Source organism: Dreissena polymorpha, chromosome 12, assembly GCF_020536995.1.
Source record: "Dreissena polymorpha isolate Duluth1 chromosome 12, UMN_Dpol_1.0, whole genome shotgun sequence".
In the NCBI taxonomy this organism is placed as follows: domain Eukaryota; kingdom Metazoa; phylum Mollusca; class Bivalvia; order Myida; family Dreissenidae; genus Dreissena; species Dreissena polymorpha.
In genome coordinates this window covers 21941791-21965926 of record NC_068366.1, presented here as the reverse complement: position 1 = coordinate 21965926, position 24136 = coordinate 21941791, and the positions used below count along the sequence as shown (strand labels likewise).

Sequence of the window (24136 nt, the reverse complement as noted above, 5' to 3'; positions counted from 1 at the left end):
GGTCTGTTAAATGGGGAACACCATATTCGGTATTTATATTATGTTTTAACAATTAATTAATGCTGTGTAATAAATATTGTTTAAGATATTTCGATATTTATTGAAAATGTTTCAAAATGTTATTTATGAAACCTCTTATTCTAATGAGTGTATGCTATTATATTATACTTTGAAAAGCATATCTGTTGTACTATAATCTTATTATTCATTTATTACTGTTAATTTCATTTATTGTAGAGAATCGTCAATGTTACATCTAGTCGCCAATGCTTGTCGTCAGTGTTAGTCGTAAATGCTTGTGATCATTGTCGTCGATGTTAGTCGTCAATCCTTATCGTCATTATACATGAAGGAAATAAAAGCAGAAACAGAGACGTATTCTTGATTACTTGCTTATTCCTACGGCGTCCTCTCAACACTCATACTAAAAAGCATGTTGATGCAGATTTTTTAAAAGAGAAGTTTGTTTAAGGTAAACAATATTGTTTTACGTTAATCGGTAGCATGTTTAACGACATCGGATTTTTGGCGGATATACAACTCGGATACAATCTAATATTTGCGGGTTTGTTTAAGTTTATTTACCGTACCCAGGGTACATGTAAGTAAAATTAAGAGTACCTGGGGTACATGTACCGGTAAGTAGTACCCGAGCCGAGAATGACCAATCGAGCCTTAGTAAGTGAGTGATGGTGTATGGGATAACATGCACTGAGGGTGTATATTTTTCACGAACAAGTCAATTGAAGGTGTTAGAGATGCATTGATCCATAAGATTTAAAAGGGTAATTAACCACGGGCTTATTAAAATTAAAATGATGACATTACATTGTACCGGCTGTTTATTGTTGTATACTGTAAGCTTGCAATATTTTAAATAATGTAAACAACTTACCTTGTATTAAGTTGGCACATTGTTGTCAGGTGTAGAAACTTTTTATACTTATTTCTGTTTAGTTGCACTGGCTGAACCAAAAGAATTATGTAGTCGTTTCTAAATAATCACGAAACAACCTACTAATGCATATATGCTTGCCAGTAACTGAGTTTGTGCATTTCCATTCATTATATTATCGGCCTTGGCAAACAGCGTAGAATCAGATGAGACGCCGTGTGATGTCTGCTATTTCCATATCCACGGGTGTTTTTATGTCAAATGTTACGGTTTTTCAATAGATCGTATACTTATCTACAAAACAGCGAATTAGCGTTCACTTTACATCATTTTTAATTATGTTATTTTGTTAGTACTTTCTCGCGTTTTTTTCGAACCTGTATTGGCAGCCATTGGTCGACGCCGTCTGCTATTTCGAACGATGAAGATTTCCATATCCACTGGCGTTTTTTTATGTCAAATGTTAGTGTTTTCCAATAGATCGTATACTTATCTACAAAACAGCGAATTAGCGTTCACTTTACATCATTTCTGATGATCTTATTTTGTAAATAATTTCTGAGCGTTAATTCCTACGTTGCTATGTCGTCAGCCATTTTGAAGGTTGGTTTGTTTACTTTCGGTTTCCACTACAAACGAAATTAATTGATTTGCTGCTTGCGTTTATTTATTGATTAAATAATAAATTATTAAACCGTAATAATGTAATTGTCTGAATATCATTTATATTCAAGATATTATCGGATAAATAGAATACCATTCTAATACCAGTGTGTACTTACATTTATCTCGGAAAGCCTAGCCGTGTAAACCTTTCTTTAACTCGTCGCACTCAATACGTTGAATAACACATAGATTTATGTCATGTTCATTAAAAAACCACAATGTGCACAAAAGACATGCATGTGTACTACCGATTGATATTCAAACACAATTATTACGCCTTTGTTTATCGATTAAACGCCTAACTGAATTAATAACGCGTAACGTCAGTTTCTTTGTTTCGTAGCAAGATGGAAGCTAGCCTAAGCGCTTTTCATGACGTCACGCGCGCGTGCCCTTTCCCATAAAAGTATTTAAACGCAAAATACTCGAAAACTTGATTTTTCCCAGGTATAACGCCTACGCCAACAGGTAGATCGCATTCTTGTCCATATACATGTCAAATTTCAGCAAACGTGTTCGGCCAGTTTTCAAGGCGCCCAAATCGCGACTATATGCACCAACTTAACGAAACTTAGCCCCCTTTATCATTCGTTCGAATGAACGTCATCAATGATGACGTCCAATACATCACTCATTCCATATAATACGTCATAATTAAGAATATCCTGTTTAAATAATGGAGAATACCAATGTAATGGTAACATACCTGCAATGCATTGCATACTGCAAAGATATACTGGAAGGCAACGGTTTGTTCGTTGACGGAGAACACTCCAAACACCCAAGTAATTCCTAGTATCGGCAATAACACGCATAAACTTCTTACACCAAGTCTGAAATTATACGTGATTTAACATAACAAAAACATAAGTTTATTATACCAAAAGTGACATCAAATTGCAAACGATTAAATGAAATGCACAGTTGTACTTGTTACACAAATGATTTAAGTGAATATGCATATACTAGGCCAAGTATGACTGAAAAGGAAAATCCTCCTAAACGCATTAATTTCTTATAGGAAAAATAAATGTAAAACCCGTAGAATAATAGAAGCAACAATAAAACTAACAATTAAATACTTAAACTTTAAACACACACACACACGCACACATTCAAACTTACACTTCACATTGCACATGTAACAGCTTGTCGGCACACACGAACAAGTTCAGTCTACTTCAAACTCATATTTTAAGCTTATTCTTTAAATTTACCGAAATGCTTCTAAAAAACATAAAGTATTTTTATGTTTATAATACGCAAAGATATACCACATACACCACAAACGAACATTTAAAAATGACTCTAAAAAGTGTGAAAGACACTGTTCTCCATATCAGAATTTTCAGATGTGTTTCGTACCTTGCCTTTTCCTTATCTGATTTCGTCCTCATCGCTGATGATTTGAACATCTTATGTATTACTGTTATGACAATTATAGTGTTTATCTGAAAAAACATATAACAAATTTATGTTTATTTGACAACATTCATGTATATTCGCATATATATCATTATTGAAATATTATTGTAAGCAAGAATTGAAAAAGATATTGGGTGCACATATAAACGGCGTTGCGTTTTGTATAATGTCGGAAAACGTAGCAATTTATTGCATGACCGTTACATTGTCATTGACAGTTCGTATGTATGAGACCAATTATAGAATTTACAACAGAAAAAATAAATAAGACAAATATAATATGATTGACAAATACACAACATTAATTCAACTAGCTTACCGTGTTAAACAATTGTCTGAACACTTCCACATTATGCAATGACACTTACTAGAATAATACACAGTGCTGGTCCAACAAAAGCCCATAGTACGCCATCCTCAACAGATAACCAGCAACTGGAGTTTAAAAACAATCATGTGTGCATTAAGGCATTGAAAAAAAAGTTCAACAAAGAAAATTATATTATAGAATATAAGTTTATGATAGATTGTCAAATCTATCAACTTTAGTAAATCTTGTTTTGGTTACATTTGCTGCTTTATTTTATGCTCAATTGTTTTTGTTATATAGTAAATTGGTTTGTTGGTAGGTACCTCTTTATAACATACAACATTATCAATAAAATATATTCAATGTTTTAATTATAGCACAGATGAATCCTTAAATTGTCATAAAATGAACTCACAATTCATCGTTTCCATATCCTTCTGTTTTTGTAACGCCTAGAGACACGGCAACAATGATGACTGGAGCGACTTAAACAATACCAAGCCAGTATTCTTTAAGAACAGACTATGCCACAGTATCTATTAAGCATTGGCTTCAGTTTACATATAAATTAATAATATCCATTAAAAACCAAAGAAATATAACAATAAAAAAATATAACATGACTTGATTTTCCGTAGTGTTTATCCTTTTAAGCTAATGGGAGTACCACACGCCATAAACTGTCGACCCACCTACATTGATATTATGCTGTGGGTTTTAAGCAGCATTAGTCCCAAATAACATAAATGCTTTCTTTTAACTTTATGTTGTTGGATGATAACATCTTCTTCATGTGCGAGCACATATTCGTTCCCCGTAAGAATGGCATTAACAATGTATGTTCATAAAACCATAGTAACGAAACAAATAAATTACAATGTCTTGAAATAAGACAACGTTTTTGCGACGTACCCCACGCAACTGGCAGTAACCACTTGAGCCGTGAGTCCGTCTTGAAGACGTAGATGACGGAAATGGCAATCTCGACGCCATACGCGAGCATCGTGAAGAACACGACAAGGTAGAAGTAGTGCAATAGGGCCGAGATCACTGCGCACGTAACCTGCATTAGGAAAAGGTCTAGCATCACACAGTGTACTGATTTATACCCCATGGATTAATATATGGGCGTAATATGTCAATTTACATTATATGTTGAGTGCTGCTCGAACGGGACAAGTTAGAATCATGCTAGCGACATTAAATAATAATGCCATAAATTTAGAGATTACTTAGTTCAGCACCTGTTATTATGAGTTTAAGATAATAGTTTGTTCATTTGTCATTGCCAATGATTATTTACACAAACGAATTTAATGTAAACAGCTATTTATCAATTTATATATGTCTGTCCATCATATCAATATATATTTTTTCTTTGACAATCGTTAAATAGAATTCCTAATTGGACCTATATCAAACTATCCAAATATATTCTATATTTGTATATATACCAACCTCGTTCGCAACTCTGTCTACACCTCCCAAAAATAGGGCGTACGATATAATCAGGGCAACACACAGACTTAACAACAACACGGCCCGGTCGCTCTTGACGTATCTGGAAAACAAACAAACAATTTATATACCCGTTATCAGTGTATGTCATCAGTGTAAATAGCAGAAGGTGTTTCGTTTAGTGTTATATCATTTCGTACTTTAATGTTCTCAACAACAATGTTACAAATCGTGTCAATTACTACTGTGTTTTGTTTTACTTTATATCATTGTGGACTTGTATTTTGTTGTCGTAAAATAAAAAATAATGCAACTGATATCAATGACTATTGTCAACTTTGCATTTCTTTATAAAAGTATGAACTTGATAAGAGTTATCGGAAACTTGTCGTTTTGCTGTAACATACAAATGAAGCAAAGCACGTCAATGACTATTTCCCCTTTTCCTCAAATCGTTACGTAAGTGTATTGTGTTCTCAAAAACGTTACAAGTCCTAAATAAAACCTTAACTAAACTTGTCTTTGCAAACTAGAAGAAACAAATTAGGAAGGGAAGGTAACTCAGAAAACACGAAATACATACACGATGTATTATTGATTATTTTTTATCAAAATATATAAATGAAGTCAACAGCAACAACATATATAAGCAAAAACACAAATAGAAAAGGAACCAACATACAATACGTCCAAACTAATATTCATACATGTACATATAAATGTATTACACCATTGAAATGGTTTACTATAAAACAACGCGTACATACCTCCAAACGAGTAGATATGCAACAACAGTGATCGCTAGACAGAAGATGGAGATGGCACATCCCACTGCAGATATGATGCTCAGAGCCTTCACATCGGCTGGACTCTGACATACACAAAGAAAACTATGTATCATTAACGTATTCTAAAGCCTTCACATCGGCTGAACTCTGACATACACAATGGGAACTAAATATCATTAATGTATTCTAAAGCCTTCACATCGGCTGGACTCTGATATGCACAAAGAGAACTATCTATCTTTAATGTAATCTTAAGCCTTCACATCGGCTGGACTCTGACATTCACAGAGGTAACTATGTATCTTTAATGTATTCTAAAGCCTTCACATCGGCTGGACTCTGGCATACACAAAGGGAACCATGTATCTTCAATGTATTCTAAAGCCTTCACATCGGCTGGACTCTGACATACACAAAGGGAACTATGTATCTTTAATGTATTCTAAAGCCTTCACATCGGTTGGACTCTGACATACACAAAAGGAACCATGTATCTTTAATGTATTCTAAAGCCTTCACATCAACTGGACTCTGCCAAACACAAAGGGAACTATGAATCTTTAATGAATTATAAAGCCTTCACATCGGCTGGACTATGGCAAACAAAAAGGGAACTATAATCGTTAATGAATTCTCTATGAATCGTTAATGAATTCTAAAGACTTCACATCGGCTGGACAATGGCAAACACAAAGGGAACTATCAATCTTTTATGAATTCTAAAGCCTTCACATCAGCTGGTTTCTGGCAAAAACAAAGGGAACCATGTATCTTTAATGTATTCTAAAGCCTTCACATCAGCTGGACTCTGACATACACACATAGAACTATGTATCTTTAAAGTATTCTAAAGCCTCACATCGGCTGGACTCTGACATACACAAAAAAGAACCATGTATATTTAATGTATTCTAAAGCCTCACATCGGCTGGACTCTGACATACATAGATGGAAATATGTATCTTTAATGCATTCTAAAGTCCTCACATCGGCTGGACTCTGACATACACAGATGGAACTATGTATCTTTAATGCATTCTTAAGCTCTCACATCGGCTGGACTCTGACATACACAAAGGGAACTATGTATCTATAATGTATTCTAAAGCCTTCACATCGGTTGGACTCTGACATACACAAAGGGAACTATGTATCTTTAATGTATTCTAATTTGTTTTTAAAGCCCCACCACTATCCTATAGAAAAGCAAGCTAGGAGTTTTGCAAATATGTGTCTCCTGTTTATATGTGCAATATTTACGGGTTCCAGCTTATTAAGTCCCGATAACAGCACTAAACACGTGATCCTTCTTTCTAAAAATACCATGCCCTAAAATATTTAAACAATAATACATTGTAGAAATCGTTAAACTTCTTTTGGCGACCACAATAAAAGTCGGGCATATATGTATGGGTTGGCAACTCTTATTTGTATTTTTTTCTGTTTACGCGATACTTAATGATGCATTTTTGAGTATTTATACTGCGCTTCTTCCAAGAGTAAAGTATCATTGTATTCGTAATGATATATTTCAAACATCAACATAAATAAATGCATTTCTTGCAAATGTAGTAGAAATTAACAAAAATGTCGATTTTTGAACTAAACCACTGCGAATATATCTTCTGAAATATTAAACTTATATAATCGAAAGTATATAAACAAATGAGACAATGTTCAGTACTTATAGGCACTGTATAACAAAGACTACCACGAGTCATGACAAGATACGTACCGCTCTCCCTGGACTCATTAGAATGGCAAAATTTGTGAAGTGACTGCACGCACAAACTGTCTTCTCAGCGGAGGTAGAAACGAGTTTGCAACCGTCCCTCACAAACGTCCTATAGTGGTAGTAAAATTATGTATCTGTCTACGATGCGCTTTGATCTCGATTTCTAGCAATGCTTACATGCAGTAGGTACAATATTATTGCGCAAGTGTTCATGTAATAAGAAATGCAATGTTGAAAAAAGGTTTAAAGTGTAACACTTTTTAAAGGATATCAAAGTTGCATTAATAACGTCAGTGTTTATTTCAAAGCCGATTTTCCTTTTTAAAGACATTTCATTTATGAAATGCAATTGCCTGATTAAGCAACAACAAAAAAATACAAAAATATTTAAGTAGAAAACGGTCTTTTTTATTTTAAATATTGTTTTTGTATAGAATATTAGATTTTTCTACAGACTTTATAATTCATTAAAACTAACTGAAGATCACTAACCCATATTCAAAACTAAATGTTAAACTACAGCCAACTCTCTAGTTTAAACCTATTTATTTTAGATCGATTGCATCGAAAGCCTAAGGCTTATATAAACGCTCTCGAGTCCGTTTCCTGGGCCTAGAACCAGTACTTGGTGTCTTTGGGGGAGATCTAAAGAACGCTCTCACGGTGGGGATCGAACCCGTGACCTCCCGATCGCTAGGCGGACACCATATTCATTACACCACGGCGAGCCATCTCTCTGGTGTGTCTTATTTATAGTAAATAATGCAAGTGTTTGCCAAACACTGCAATAATTTATTATTATCTGACGACACTATTGCTTTTTTTTTTTAAATTAAAATCAAATTAATTCATACGTACCCGGTAGTAAAATTCCAATAACAGCAAATAGGATTCGAGTAATTGCTCTGGAAAAGGAAAGACAAAACGTATTGATAGAAAATTAAGCACCAATTACAACAAGACGCACCACGTGAAAATGTTTAAAGACAAAATGTTGTAAGCAGTAGTTAATATCTTTATTTAGACTTTTACTAACATCGAAATGCTGGAACGTTATTTCCGCGGGCGGGTCAATTACAGACCCACTCTCTTTTATTTGAAAGGCCACAATGTCACTGTTGATGTCCATAGTGCTTTTCATAGTCTCCACCACTCTGCAATATGAACATAATAGACGAGACATTCGATAGCTGAAACAGCAAGAGGGACCTCTTTGAAGAGAGATGCCGTATATTTAATTATAATTCCTAAATCGAATTATAAAGACCCAACACACATGAAATTACAAACAAAGCGCTTAATAAAACTGGTTTTTGCGCCTTAGAACGGTTAACTGTTAGTGAAAATTCAAATTGCGATGACACTATTCATTCAAGTGGTACATTATTTTCTGAATTATATCATGTTCAATTATTGACAAAAATAAGGTATATTTATTTGGTACATTAAACCAATATAGGAAGTCAATGCCATTGTATCAGCAGATCTATGTTTGGCCGTATGACACAGTAGATAAATATTACACATTTTAAAATGTGTTATTGAATGGTTTTTATTCACAAAGCACTAATTTCACAAACCCATTTGTCATCAGTTTCTTGACGAGTATGGGTGTAATGTTTCTGTAGAAGGAACTGGCGTAGTGCAAAGATGGAAGACCTGTAATAAAAATACAAGATTATAAGATTTCTAATAAACTAATACCGTACACCGCATATTTTCTATGACAAAATGCCCACCCTTACTCCTGCTTAACCTAACCCAATAATTTGCAATATCTTTCATATGGAATAAGATTTACAGTCAAATTATTAAATGTTCTTATATATATTAAAGAAAGAAAATCACTCACTGACTTACCCAAACTGGCTCTTACCCAAACTCCCCAAACTTACCCGAGGGGTAACTATTAAAGGGCCCGTGTAACCAATATAAGGGACAGTTTAAATATTTCATGCAGGAATCTTTAATAAAATAACTCAAACTTATTGACATATATAATGTGTATAAATGATAGTGTGGTGCACACTTACTAGGAGATGTTTGAGTGAAACAGATACAGGTATGACCACTGTTTCAACAAGAGGACGTCCACACATATTAACTATTTAGTTCAAGAAATAAAAAAGGATATTTTTCATATTGACGATTTGTGCTAATATTGCCTTCCAAAAAACATAAAATAATAAAATTAAATTACGGCCAATATAGTTTTTATCATATGTTGCTGAATGTTTCATCTTACGTTATCAATCAAAAGCTAAAACATGTAGTTGATTTTCTTATGAATTAAAAAAGAACAACCGTTGAAAGCCTGTGCCGGAATCTTGATGCCCGTCTGTGACGCCTTTAGCCAATCCGGAAGTGTGTCGCTGGTTCTGTCCGGAAACTGGTAGTTAGACCTTTTTCCCCGTCCCATGTTAACATCTGCACCAAGAAAAGAAACAAGTAAAACATACGGTGCTATTTAGGCTTTGCAGAAATGTTCATGAGTGTTCGCAATCGCTTTTAACATAATGTACCGACTTCGTAAATGGACCACAAGCTACTGACATGCTGAACTTCTAGTACTATTGATGTCCAACTATTTGTGTAACAGATCCAGAATCCCCCATGAAACATGCTTGAAATACGCTAAAGAGTCTGTAAAAAAGACATTAATTGCAAAAAAATACAATGAATATACTAAATACTTATAACACAGTTCCATTATTCTGCCTAGGTAATTCCTTACAGATCATCATCAATTTAAGTTAAATCACGTTGCAGTGTTTGAGCGAAAGCCACCTAGCAATTAAGACGCTTATACATATACATATTGTCCTACAACTGCAATGTATCATTCCTCCCATTTTGTGAGGCGCAAATATCAAATATTACGTAATAAGTTATCAGCAAAATGAAGAATCTTCATTACATATGTTTTTCAAGGGGAAGGTCTGCATCTTGTCAGCTTGTAGTTGGTCAAACTTCTGGTCTAAAAATAGTTCCACCAGCTGCGGAACGTCGATAGCGCCCAATTGTTTCTGAATAAATCATATATAGCAATAGTATTTATGCACAATTTGTAACTTTCGGTTATAATGTGTATTAAATAAACAAACAACGAACACACGATCATTGATGTTTTATTTTTAATCAAAGTAATCCCTGGCAAAATAGACATATTTCTACGGCCATTTTTTAATAGAAATTATTTATTTCTTGACATTTTTTCACGCATGCATACAGTAATAAATCATTTTTTAAATCTTATTTCCATATACCGGTCATATAATTATTTGAACATTTTTTAAGTTTTCTCACCCGTTCTATTCGTGTCTGCCATGATGGTTGGTTTCGCTCATCTATAAGATTGCTAGCAATTGTCAGGAAATCCCACTAAAAACATCATACATACTGAAACATGTTTTAGAATTGATTTTTTTTTTATTTGTCATTTCAGTTCAATGTTCATATCTTCAAATCTTTAATAAAAGTTCAAAGCAAATTTACTTTTTAATTCCGACGTTATTATTTGACTATGTTGACTGTATAAAAAGATAAAGTATTAGATATATGTGATAACAATTAAAACTGTGACATAAATGTTGTACTTGCACTTTTTACTTCCAACTATTATCCTGTTTTCGCATTTTCGTTCTATGTTAATGTTCGTAACGCCATTTAAGTTTGTGCTATGCAATTCAAAACTTCAATCCATCAGAGATATCAATTCGAATAAAAGTATGAAACTGTTACAACGAAAAGCAGAGGTTGATATCGAAAACACATTTGTGCGCTTGGCAACAGCTGCACTAACCTTGGTGTCCGGGTCTTTGATAGTCTGCTGGTCCATTATGTCAACGACGGTGTCCAACATGTTAATGGTTGTATCAATGTCACCCTGATAAAGGTTAGTGTCCTTAGTGACGTCAGAAAGGTCGCCAAGAACGCTGGAGAGATTTACTGAACTTGCGCTGTCTTTGATGTTGTTGACCTGCGATCACAATGAATGAAATCTTGTTAAACTCATAGACTTCCACTCGTCGATAAATTAATGTACATTTTAGATAAAGGTAATATACAGAGATTTGCATTATAAACATCAAATGTATAGCAATGGTTGTGATACAGAAGCATATAGCAATCATTAGGGCAAGAAAAAAAAAATGAAACAAAATGCATTGTTATTAATATTTGTGTCCGTTCAATACAATTGCTTTGGCCTCGTTAATATGTTTGTTATGGTAAATGACCTCTTCATACATTACACATCATTTCTTATAATACATAAAGAATGTCGAAACACATTAAATCTGCAAGTAAGTTTACAATGGTGTACATAATTAACAAAGAAGTGAATAATATTTATATGTATATTAAATATGTTTGTCATTCATGACATAATTCACTAGTAAAGTTGTAACAAAAATTCCACTTTACTTTCTTGTGGATGGTTAAAAATACTCATTTAATTTTGAGTCAGAAAATTATTGTTCAAAAACAATAATTACTTGGCTGCTTTGACATGATGTGTTGTTTGATAAATACATGTACATGCAAAATGTTTACGCGTTTTAATACATCCGGTAAATAATTATGTAACAAATCCATAAACATGATTCAATTCGACTACATTTCCGTCATTTTCTTCGAACCAGTAAAACACTTGAACTGTTTTCCAATCTCAACAATTTCTTCAATGTGCGACACCAAGCTGAGTATTGATTATAACTCCGACTGTATTGTTTAGCCTTGTTTTCGATTTTTCTTTTTTCGAAGACATGCTTTGTGACATTCTGTAATTTAATGTTTCATTTTATCGGCTTCTACTTCCCTTTCACACACCCTACTCAAGTGCTTCAATTTGCATGGAGAGTGAATGCAGTATTTCCTATATGGAACGAGCTGGAAATTAGCATGGTTTCGTTAATATGAGTTTCAACCTTTTCTATAAGGTATATATTTAGTGTGTGTATCGGCTCAATGAACTTATCAACCGTAGATGCGGCGTTTTGCTTTGCTTGAGCTTCGCTTGAAACACATGAACCTACCGTATCCCAAATGGTCTGAATAGCGATCCGAACGCACGCATAGACAGGCAACTCCCAAAGGCCAGTGGCGCTACAGTTACGTGAAATATCCCCTACAAAAAGTGAAGAGTTACATAGCATTTAAACTTGTATGAATACGACAAGCGTATGTATCCGTATTTATTTGTCAACTTCGGCTGTTGTTTATTCTTAGGTTGAAGAATCAGGTCTATAGAATAGAAACCAGGAAAATCATCAAAAGGATATATGTATCGTTAAGAAGTAACAATTAATTAAATAAAATCCATAATCAACATGTATTATAAACTCATTCACGTGAGCATGTCATTTAGAGAAATCATATATAAAGAATGTATGCACACTCAAAATAAAGAACTGAACGTTTTATCATAAAAACAAGTGTTCCGCATGAATTTACTCACCGGTACTATCGTTTGGGCACCGGAAAGTTACAGGGTTGCCTGGAACCGTTTCCGGCCATGTGGTTCCCTGCAGATCCTTGTTTTCCGGACACTTAATTGGTTCGTTAGCTGAAATTTTAGTTTGAAAAAAAGTGTTCATATACAAGTACGTTGGTAGATTAAAACCAAAAAAAAACTCTTGTTTACGCGTGGTGCTACATATTCGGTTTTTGTATTGGCATTTGGCTAAAAGCGCGTTCTTTTATTTGTCAAAGACTATCAGGTTACAATAGGCGTTTACAAAGAAACTAATTTACAAAGTTATTAACTAATTGAGGGAACTTGTTCACATATTGGAGTATTTTGGGGTAAATAATATAAATTGCTCGAGTTAAACATCAACAGTATATTTAATAATTACAGAAACTAATAAAGAAGTTTCCCAATAAGGTCAAACAAACGATCTTTGGATTACAAGACTATTGAATGAACCACTCAAAATGTGTGATACATATTGTATTGAATACTTTATAAACGGGTCCATAATGTAATACAATTTAAAGAAACCAAGCTGAAACTTCCCATCTTATGATATCTGTTTGTTTTTGTAGCGTGTAAAAATGTAAAACCCAAATGATGATTATTCATAAACTATATTTTCATAATTAATCATCGTTCTTTTAGTTTTTTATCTGTAACACAACGTTGGAACACTGCCATTTTCAATAATCTTCGAACAATACCCTTTAATGGTTGACATATTTGTTTAATTTTGAATACTTTTCTCTTATATCTTAACTGCACGATTAATCCAATTGAATCGGAAATGATGAGCACAAAGCATCTTATATGTAAAAGAAGAATGAAACGGTTACCTTCGTTAGGACTCAAACTAGAGATCGTCGGGAATAATAAAGACGTGTGGCTTAATCGCTAGTTCATCAAATCTTACAAGTTTAACCATAAACATTAAATTGTTATTATTAAACAAAGTGATATTACATCGTGTGACACACGTTATATATTCCGTCGTCGTATTGTGTGGTCGTGAGTTACGACGTTTGCGATACACCGGTTTTCCAAAATACCACAGGAAAGCATTACAAATTCTTCATTATTTTATCTTTGTTTCAAATATAATTACAACAATTTACATATTCAGCAAAAGAACAGGAATTTTCAATCTGTCTATGTAGCCTCCAGATCTTAAACCGCTTTTGGAAACGTGTCTTATATATTGTTTAGACAGACATTATTCAAACGTACGTTTAGGCCGGACATGGATGGACATTGAAACCATTGGCCCAATCCCTGCGATATTACGCCCTGCGCATGCGTATACAACGTTCTCTTTGACGCCGGAAATGGTCAAGGTTGCATGTTCGTTGCCAACAGTTACGGCGGAAGCTGTAAAACAAACATTACTGTTCAAATATGTTCAAAACACACGTACTGGTAAGGAAAGTTCATAAATCAGCATATATCTTCATGTACAATAACGTAATAGCCATGACTACGTTAAAACAAACATTACAAACAGGTGCCTTTGATCTGATATCAAGCATGTCAAGAAATTCAAGTCTCTATAAAATTTTGTAAAGTATTTCGTAAAGTTAAGTTAACACCTTAACAATCAGTGTTCCTTATAGCAATAGCCACAATTTCAACGCTAGATGTTGTACGATTACATAGACTTTTGTAGATAAAAAAAAGATCGTTTTTATTTATTTGTGACACAATTAATTACATTTCTATTTCCCGAGAATGTATCCTATTCGTTCGACACACGAACACCATGTTAGTGTTCATGTGTCGTATGAATAGTTATCGTTGCGGGAAATTGAAATGGAATTAAATATGCAAAACAATAATAAAAATGAGCATTTTGTATCTACAAACATATATTTTACCAGACCACATCTGGCGTTGAAATTTCGGCAATTGCCATAAGGAACACCGATTTTTAATAGGTTACCGTTATTTTACGAAACATTGTACGAAATATTCGTTGATTTTGAGTAGTAATGTTTCCTGTGGTTTTTACTGTGTTAAAATTCTTAGTGATAATGACGTATTTAGTGTGAATGAAAATGACGTTTACAAAATTATATGCTTTTCTTAAACTGAAGATAATAAAAAAAACACTTTGGTGCGTAATATTAAGAAAATAAAGTCGATTTGTAAAAACATTTGTATAATTTGTATTGAGGCGAAATATATAAGCAAATAGTGAATTATTATCTGAAACAAACCATTTGGTTGAAATAGTTGTCCATTTCTAAACCATATAAAGTCATTGAACGTCTTATACGACATCACGGTTATGCAATTGACGTTAACGCTGGCGTCATACAAAATGCTGACGTTAGTGGGTTCAATAAGAACTGTCGGCTGGGCGATGACCGGAAGTTGAATCCTGGCGACATCTGATTGGTTACCGGATGCGTCTTGAACGTGACATTCATATGCTCCTAAAATAAAAATGGTTATTGTTTGTTACTAAGGCGTGTCCAACAGAAAAAAAGCTTAAAATTAAATAAATTATATCAAAATCCATTAATGAACTGCATGTATATTAATAGATTTCCTTAAAACTATTGACTCACTCATATGTTTACGCTTGGTACAGTATGATTGCATCAAAGCACATTTTTGTCTGTTAAAGCTAAACTATAATACCGTCGTGATGGTTCAGGGCTGGCTCAATACTAAGCGTAAACTGCCTGTTCTCCGGAATCTTCGGATCGGGTATCGAGCTCGTAATGTTGAATCTAGAGCCGTCCGTTGGCCGGATCTGAACCCCCTTAAACGTCCACCAGTTCTTGATCGGGTCGCTGGCGTTGTAACCGACGGTAACCACGTTACATGTGAGATCGACATTCGTTCCGTTGTAAACGTTCACCGGGCGAAACGTTACGTTATTGATTTTGATGTACTTATCTGAAATTAAACATGTTATGTATGTAACTTCCATGCATAATTCGATCATGTTAAATGATGAATATATATATACACATGTATAGGATATCATGCCAATAAAAAACAATAGGCTATTCTGCTTATATAACTTATAGAATTGCTTGTTCAATATTTGATTATCATAGAAAATTTCATTTGTATTATAAAACTACTATTATATATTTATAAACTACGTGTTAGTTACAAATTAATCATTAGAAAAACATTTTGAAATAGACAACTAAAATAAACAAAGATAATCACGAAATAGAATATTATATTGCATCAAAATCAACACAATACAATAATGACTCGAACTGATTCAGTCATTTCCGTAGCAGACGCTTACCTCCAGATATGACTACAAAGTAGGAGGAGTCGACCGACATGTTCCCCATCCACCCGGAGGTCACTGTGGCGTAGAGTTGCGCAATCGTCTCCTGAGCACTTCCTGACTGGTTCACCGCCACGATAAAATCTACGTAGATGCTGTTTGCAGGTCTTGAAGAAAACAAAAATGAGCCTCGTTTAGGAAAACGTGGCTTAATGCATGTGCGTAAAGTACCGTCCCAGATAAGCCTTTGCAGTCCGCACAGGCTAATCAGGGACGACGTTGTTCGCCTTTATGAAAATTTTCGTTTGAAGGAAGTCTCATCTCAACGAAAAGCCAGTCTTAGGCGGAAAGTGCCGTCGTTTATTAACCTGCGCGGACTGCAAACTTTACGAACATGCATAAAACACAATTGTCACAGAACGCGCCTCAAATAATCATGGAACAGCACATAGAATTAATGCAAGAGAAGCATTACAGACCTATGAATGACCCGACTTATATCTAAATTTACTCTGAACACGCTTTGTGGAGAAATTACGTACACTTATATTAACATTATTAATAGAAATGGAAGTATTTTCTTTTTTTATAAACATATCATAACTTTTCGTCATGTTCAACACGACATTGTTTCTCTCTGTTCAATATATTGTTGAGATTAAGCAAACACATGTATGTCACAAACATATTCAAGCTGTAATACATGTGTCACGTGTCAGTATGACGCGGAGGTTCCCACGCTCCACTTTATTCAAACTCAAATTAAGTAAATAATTTAATAAATGAAACATGTGCGCATGCTCGCGTTAAGGTTAATTTTCATGTTCTTGACTTAAGCACATCAATTTCTTGAATAACTCGAGATACAGGTTACAAAATTGCATGTGTAACTAAAACAATCATTATTCTGGTGTTGTCAAAAAAAAAGATGCAAACGTTCACATGCACGTTGATGCGTTTTTTTAGTGTCATCAATCAAAATGTAATACTTTTAAGGAGTTACGCGAGGAATTAAATAAGATAAATTGAGGGAAGGCCGGACGGACGGACAAGATTATATCTGTTTGCTCCCCCTATATACGTTGGGACATAAAAAGGGCGTTCAAATAATTACGTCTTATTATTTGGTACCATTGATCGCGAGAAATTATTCATCAAACAAATAAAATTATCATTCGCGATAAAGTGATTTGAAAAGCACATTAATGACATAAGATTTTTTCTCATCTGTCATATCGCATTATAACGATTTGTTACAGAAAGAAAATTTCAACACACTCACCTAAAACCTTTTATTGCAAGGCTCGCAAATCCTTTGAATCGTGGCTGCTTTAATACGAACTCAAGTTGCGCCCGTACGAAAGTTACGGTTTCGAAAAAGTATGTCTTGTCCGGATCGCGTAGTTTCTCATCGTACGTAATCTGCAGCGCACGAATTGTCGCTGTCACGTGACTCAGTACCGGAACAGCTAAAAATAGATGCAACCGATACATATCAAAATAACCTATAGGAAGGATCTGGTCAAGCTAGCTCAACAATCAATCACGCATTTTAGTTCGAGTACCGGCCCGGCAACATTGCTTTATTTAATTTCTACTGCTAAAGGTAGAAGCAATGGCAGTAAAACTTAGATAAAGAAAGAAACTAAGTTTTGTTTAAATCTATTTATTTTTGCCCGATTGCATCAAAAGACTTAGATTTCTTGAAACGATATCTAGTCGTTTACTGCGTAGAACCAGTACTTTGTGTCTTAAGGGGAGATCGTAGGAACGCTCCCTCAGTGGGTATCGAAACCTGGACCTTCTTGTCGCAAGGCGGACACCTTATTTACTAGCTTAGTTACGTTTTACGATGTAGTTGTATAGGATGAAACGCTATAAAATTGCTTCAAGTGTGGTTGATTTCACATTAACACTTTGTAAATTCAATAATGAAGTAAGGCAATCTAGCACATCAACTACTGTATACTGTAATATTATTGATATTTATGAGCAGAACAGCATTCAACCACCTCAATTATTTAAAACCCTACCGAGAGTTTTGATATCAATCGCAGACGAAGGGCGCCGGCCATACACGGTCACGGCAGTCACCACAACAGAATAGTTGTTTTCCGGTTGCAAATCTACTAGTCGCATCTCCGGTGGGTCTGATACTGTCAGGCTGAAATTACTGGCCGATCCTCCCGCCATTTTGAGAGTGACAATGTAGCTGTTGGTGACCTGTGTGAAATCTGGGCGTTCATATGACCACGTGACCTTGGCGTGATTGTGGCTTACTTCCGTTACCTTCATTTTCACAGGCGGTGGTAAAACTACAAAGAGAATATGCGACACAATAGTTGCACAGGCGCTTGTAAAACTACAAATAGAATATACAGAGCAACAGAAACATTTTATGTATATCAGGTGCATATTGAAAACATTTTATGTATCATAAGGTGCATATTGAAAACATTTTATGTATCATCAGGTGCATATTGAAATCATTTTATGCATCATCAGGTGCATATTGATTGTGTTTTCAATGTCTATGAATTCTCTTTATTTGGTGAAGTTTCTTCTGCTGATGCAGCGTATGTTGGTATTATTGTTGTTGCCCATGTGTACACGTAAGCAAGGGTCTCTAAAAGTTTTGAAATGTTACTGTCATTACAGTTTGATTTATTCTATTTTTTATAAACATGTGTTGGGTATAAATCATGTATTTTAATATATTAACTCACAACTTGTATGTTAAAAGATAAGAAAAGCGTGGAAAGATAAGACTGACTCAATGTAGAAATGCAACTATTAAAGGTGTTCCCGGGAAATGAAAAAAAAACACTCAAATACAAACAACAAAATATATCCGAAGTCTTGCGGGAAGGGGGATTGACTATTGATAAGTTCATATTCTGATATGGCCTGTTGCGTACACCCAAGATAGTTAAATCAAGGGCTTTTCTGCCAAAACAGCACAAACTACTTATTAAACTCAGATATTAAATAATACGGGAAACAACATCGGGAGCATGGGCTAAATCTGGAGTAAATAACAATATTCACAAGGCAATGTGAATTGTAAGTTATGAATGGCTGATTCTTTATTGCAGTGGGTGACACTTGTAAAAACGCTTTATTGGCAAATTCAAACTCACGGTTTACGGTAATGTTGATGACCTTGACAATCTGCAGTCCACCTTCATCCTGGACCTTTAAGATCGCTGTGTATAACCCCTGCATGACCCCTAAAAGGGCGCTGGTTGCTATGGAACCGGATAGTCCCGTAGCATTGAGACGGAATGACTGGGTGTCTGGAATCATGCATTTAAAGTAATAAACGTTGTATTTTTAAATATGGCAAAATAAACATGTATTATCAATATGGTCGATTCACTGTTTTGAAAACCACATTTAATAAAATTCCTCAGTTGATACCTTTTGATTGTTAAATTGACCAATATGTATGGATTCAAATTGCTGTTTTTCCTTCATGTATCTGAACAAACAAACTTAGAACACAAACAGACAGACTGTTTGTATACTTTTTCATTTAATGTATATATTTTTTAAGAAAAACAAAATAATGGATTGAGTGCAGAAAATTATGTCACATCCTTGATTCACACTTCATGTTTAAAGATAACAAAAATAGCTTTGTACATGTATATGCGGAATAAACAAAAGGTTTAATATACATGTATACGCATTGCAAAGCAATGTGTTAGTGTTTGGGAGGTAGTTTTATTTTAAAACATGCAAGTTTCTACCTGATTGTAAAGACGACTGAAGAGTAGAGAATGTCGGTTTCGTATCAGCGTCGATGCACGTAAACGTGACCAAGACGGTACCGACGTCAACGTCAACTGGGACGTTGTTGACGTTGATTGCGTTCACGTTGCACTGTGGCGGCTCGTTTATGTCAATTATGCTCAGCTGGAGACTTGTTTCGGACTTCAGTTTTGATCCGGTGTCTTCCGCCTGATTAAAATTGATAAATAACCATTAAATTGTATTTGTCTGTCCCATCTATACCATCTCACAAGTTAGTAAAGGCCTAAAGATGGTTATGAGATTTTGATATTTGTTTGTCTCTTTGTTTGGATTTTTATATTCAACAGTAGTTTGGTCATAGCTCGATCCTCAACTAACAAACTCATATGTGTTCTGGAAAGAGGCTGCAAAAAAATAAATGTACTCAGAGCCCATGATTAAGCCCGTGAATGTCGTCAGCTATAAATAAATAAACGGTAGGTGGAGATAAATAATTATATTATTAATATCTAAACAAGCTTTTTGTTACGCTGGAAATTGAACCCGTGGGCATCGAATTATGAGCTTTCAAATATACTGATACGTTTCGGACGTGCCTGTACAGGATTCTCATAATTACAATGATTTAAATAACACAGAAAATCCACCGTGTACACCAGTGAACGAAATACGTGAACGCGTTAAAATTGGATAAGTAACACCTTCGTTCGATTTGCATGCATTTCGGTCTTGACCACTAACCTCTATCTTGAGAACATACTGCTTGTCCGCAAGCGGTTTCAATGAGCTATTAGTGGAACGATTACCGGATGTGCCATCAAACTTGAAGTACTGGTTCCAGGCAAAATCTGGCTCCGCGGCTGTAATTTGGAAAACGTAGTTTGATTAGCAAGCGAAGACAAATCTTCGTAGAAATGAGACATAATACATAGACAGCTATTTGATGTAAATTTATTCTATATATTATGAATATTAAAAGTTTTCAAATTACAAAACCGTAACAAAATGTTTGTGCGGCAATTCACCAGTTCTTATATGCGTAATATCAGATTAATATATTTGTAATAGTCCGTTTACTGTTTTGTTTTAGGTGATCATTTGGTGCAATCTCTTAATTAATGTTTTTGCAGCGGTAGCTGTAGCGTCTATTTTTCTTTGACAATTACCTCGAACTCGATAAACGATAGAGCCTATCAGATTTTCTGACGTTGCTGACGCCGTGAAAACCAACGACCCAAGGGCGACTGTCTCATTGACGTTTCTGTCGTATCTAGAGGCGTTAAAAACTGGCGTCGCCTGAGAGTAGTTGACGTCGATCAACTGCCGATATGTGGCGTTGCTAAGGCCATTATACACTTCCACAATAATCTAGAAATGAACAAGGAATGTTCTTATTGAAACAATCGGACATGTGAACATTAATATATAAATTTCAATCCAGTAAAACTAACCAGTACCAATTGCATTCATCTACTATACAATGTATGTATATTTAATCGCATGTCCTTACAACATACATTCAAAACCTATTTTAATAAAAAAAATAATTCGATATTTCACTCGTCGAAAGATCAATGTTGAGACATGTCCCCGGTAACGGATGTATGATTTTGAAGCATAAGATTCAAGAAGAAGAACACATATAAATAATTGAGAAATACGTCAAACTACCTGTCCTTTGTACACCTGTAGCCCTTTAAAAAAATAATGGGCTTCATGTTGCAATAAAATGGTTCAAAACGGACGTAAATTGAAACAGCATGAATAGGATGGGGTCAGGGACGATTTATGCGAAACTTTCTTGAATATTTAAAGTTGAAAAAAAAACTAAATTCAAAAACGAATTTAAAACTATTTAATTACAATAAAAGCAAATGTATTGAACACAGATATGCATTTGTAGCATCAATGCATGACAGATATTCTACATTTAACAAAAATTAAGTGCTTTACCTCAAATTTGCCGCTTTGTACCAGCTTATAACACATTGTTATTTTGTTGCCCTCCACAGTCACGTTGTTAAATCCCTGAGTATAGTTACCGGACAGCATGTACGTCAAATGGCTGAAAAGAGACCATTAACATGGACACAATCTTATCATATCGAAATATCGAAGTGTGTCTAAATCCAAGGCTAGTTGAGGCGCTTAAAAGTCCATTTCGTCAGTAGAACCAGTACTTGGTGCATAAGGAATGCTTGGTCTTTGGATGAATTGAATTCACAATTTACCTGGTGGACATTGATTGAAAAAGCACTATGTTAGCTGTTTTACTGTTTCATCGTCATTTGAATTTTGACAACATGTGGAAAATATAATTTATTTTACATTGAAATTGATCATCTTTGTTCTATATTTGTTTCTATATGGTCATTTTCTGACAACACGTGAATAAATAAAGCACAACATTAATGATAAATTGCTAGGTTATATAATGATACCGTAGTCTTTACAGATATATGTATTCACCGGCGTGTTAAAAGTATTCGGTTCATAGTAAAAAAGACTTAACACGATACATGCCGATCTTTTGAAATTTATGATTAACGGTAATTGAATAATCCAATTCAGTCCGCAAAATCAAATCCGTGAATACACTCATCGCTTTTATGGAATTTTTCGTGTTACGGAAATTGCTTAAGAGGTCGCCGTGGCGTAGTGGATATGGAGTCCACCTAGCGATCGGGAGGTAACGGGTTCGAATCCCGACAGTGGTAGCGTTCTTTAGATCTCACCCAAAGACACCAAGGTTCTCGTCCCAGGAAACGGGCTCTAGAGAATTTCAAATAAACATTTAATCGAGCTAAAATAAATAGGTTTAAACTAAGGAAATCTCTTCTAAACGAAAATCCACATTAAGCGGAGAGTGTCGTCTCTGATAACCCTATGCGGACTACACAGGCTAATCTGGGAAACACTAAATGCTCATGCATTAAGCCCAGTTTTTCCGTAAGGGGGTTCATATAAGAGGTACTTACGTTTGCGTCACCATGGTGGGATCGGTGCAATCCATAGTGATGATGGCACATCTTCCCTGGACCCAGACCCCAGGGGATGTGAAACGCGGAGAGCATGTGGCAGGGATCTTATCTGGAAAATTACACACACTGACAATATTAATCAATGTATTTAGTAAGAGAATTATATTTAAAATACTCGATTCTAACCAATGCTTCTTTTTTATACATTGTTTATAAAATGTTAGCTTTATTGTTGTTGTTTTTCTGTTATAGTGTACATGCTTTTTTGTTCTTGTGTTTATTCAATTTATTTTTTCCCAAAGCGATTTGCAAATTTTCATCAAATTGTTAATCTAAACAAAACGGTGATAATAATAGTATTTGCATCGACAAAAGCTTGCATAAACTTTAATTATTTACAGAGAACTTGCTAATTCAGGGCTTGCTTCAGTATTTCAATTGGCAGTTACAGTACAGATCATTTGCTCTCAAAATTGTTGATCTGGTATGACAGATCTTGTTTTTTTCCAAAATAATTATTATTCATCAATTAAAAACTAGAAAGCACACACATACTATCAACACTGATGGTTGCCGTCACGTTTGCATCTAATGGGACGTCAGCATTGTCCTGAACTCTGATTCTTAGCACCGTACTTCCGTTTTGGTAGAGAAGGTTACGCGGCAGAGGCTTGCCAACCACTACGACGCCGTCGGCCGTTACGTTAAAGTATTTATCTGGAAAAAACGTTTAACAATAAAAGGTTTTTTATGAAACACTTTGCTATGAAAATGCAAGGTCCGCATTTGGTATGGATAATCGCGTAGTAGCCATCTGCTACGTTTGATTGAATCATTTGAGCCTCAAACTGGGACAACTGGGCTTAATGCAGTCCACTAGACATTTCAGTGACGACACTTTTCCAAGAGACTGGGTTTTCGCTAAAAGAGACTCCCTTTAAAAGAACCATTTAATTAAAGCGAAATGTCGACCCTGATTGGCATGTGCGGACTGCACAGGCTATTCTGGGACGATACTTTACGCACTTGCATTAAGCCCACATTTTCCAGAACAAGGCTCATTTTCTCAATTAATCATGACCCTGGGGGCAAAACTCGAGGCATTCATGGGGTATAGATAGTTTATATATATTTATATAGCAAACTAACACATATATATACAAAATATTTTCCTCTGAAAAAACAAGACCCACGGGTTTGATATTTGGTATATAAAATTGTATTATGGTTCTTTACAAAACTTGTTTTTGTTTTTCTGTTGCGTGTCTTCCTTTGTGTAGCATATATACTCTATTAGCAAAATAAATCATACGTAATGTAGACAATATATCATGTGGCCAGAGAATGAAATCACGTTACCAATCATTCAGGTGATCTTGTGTTTTATTTAGAT

At 34.8% G+C, this 24136-nt stretch overlaps 1 protein-coding gene across 1 annotated transcript in view; it reads right to left on the bottom strand.

The window, feature by feature from the left end:
- Window positions 1-24136, bottom strand: part of LOC127852432 (uncharacterized) — an 82312-nt gene that overhangs the window by 13973 nt on the left and 44203 nt on the right. Inside the window, exons 19-48 of the mRNA XM_052386387.1 lie at window positions 23299-23460; window positions 22741-22852; window positions 21716-21827; window positions 20929-21130; window positions 20504-20622; window positions 19759-19969; window positions 19147-19302; window positions 18040-18321; window positions 17289-17475; window positions 16022-16173; window positions 15394-15654; window positions 14967-15185; window positions 13981-14121; window positions 12736-12843; window positions 12314-12405; window positions 11080-11256; window positions 10584-10658; window positions 10195-10303; window positions 9582-9704; window positions 8858-8936; window positions 8314-8431; window positions 8136-8182; window positions 7278-7386; window positions 5522-5625; window positions 4755-4857; window positions 4209-4359; window positions 3712-3781; window positions 3355-3421; window positions 2927-3012; window positions 2268-2394 (exon numbers count right to left, since the gene is read on the bottom strand). Coding sequence (XP_052242347.1) covers window positions 2268-2394; window positions 2927-3012; window positions 3355-3421; window positions 3712-3781; window positions 4209-4359; window positions 4755-4857; window positions 5522-5625; window positions 7278-7386; window positions 8136-8182; window positions 8314-8431; window positions 8858-8936; window positions 9582-9704; window positions 10195-10303; window positions 10584-10658; window positions 11080-11256; window positions 12314-12405; window positions 12736-12843; window positions 13981-14121; window positions 14967-15185; window positions 15394-15654; window positions 16022-16173; window positions 17289-17475; window positions 18040-18321; window positions 19147-19302; window positions 19759-19969; window positions 20504-20622; window positions 20929-21130; window positions 21716-21827; window positions 22741-22852; window positions 23299-23460 — 4061 coding nt within the window. The remainder of the gene's footprint in view (window positions 1-2267; window positions 2395-2926; window positions 3013-3354; window positions 3422-3711; window positions 3782-4208; window positions 4360-4754; window positions 4858-5521; window positions 5626-7277; window positions 7387-8135; window positions 8183-8313; window positions 8432-8857; window positions 8937-9581; window positions 9705-10194; window positions 10304-10583; window positions 10659-11079; window positions 11257-12313; window positions 12406-12735; window positions 12844-13980; window positions 14122-14966; window positions 15186-15393; window positions 15655-16021; window positions 16174-17288; window positions 17476-18039; window positions 18322-19146; window positions 19303-19758; window positions 19970-20503; window positions 20623-20928; window positions 21131-21715; window positions 21828-22740; window positions 22853-23298; window positions 23461-24136) is intronic.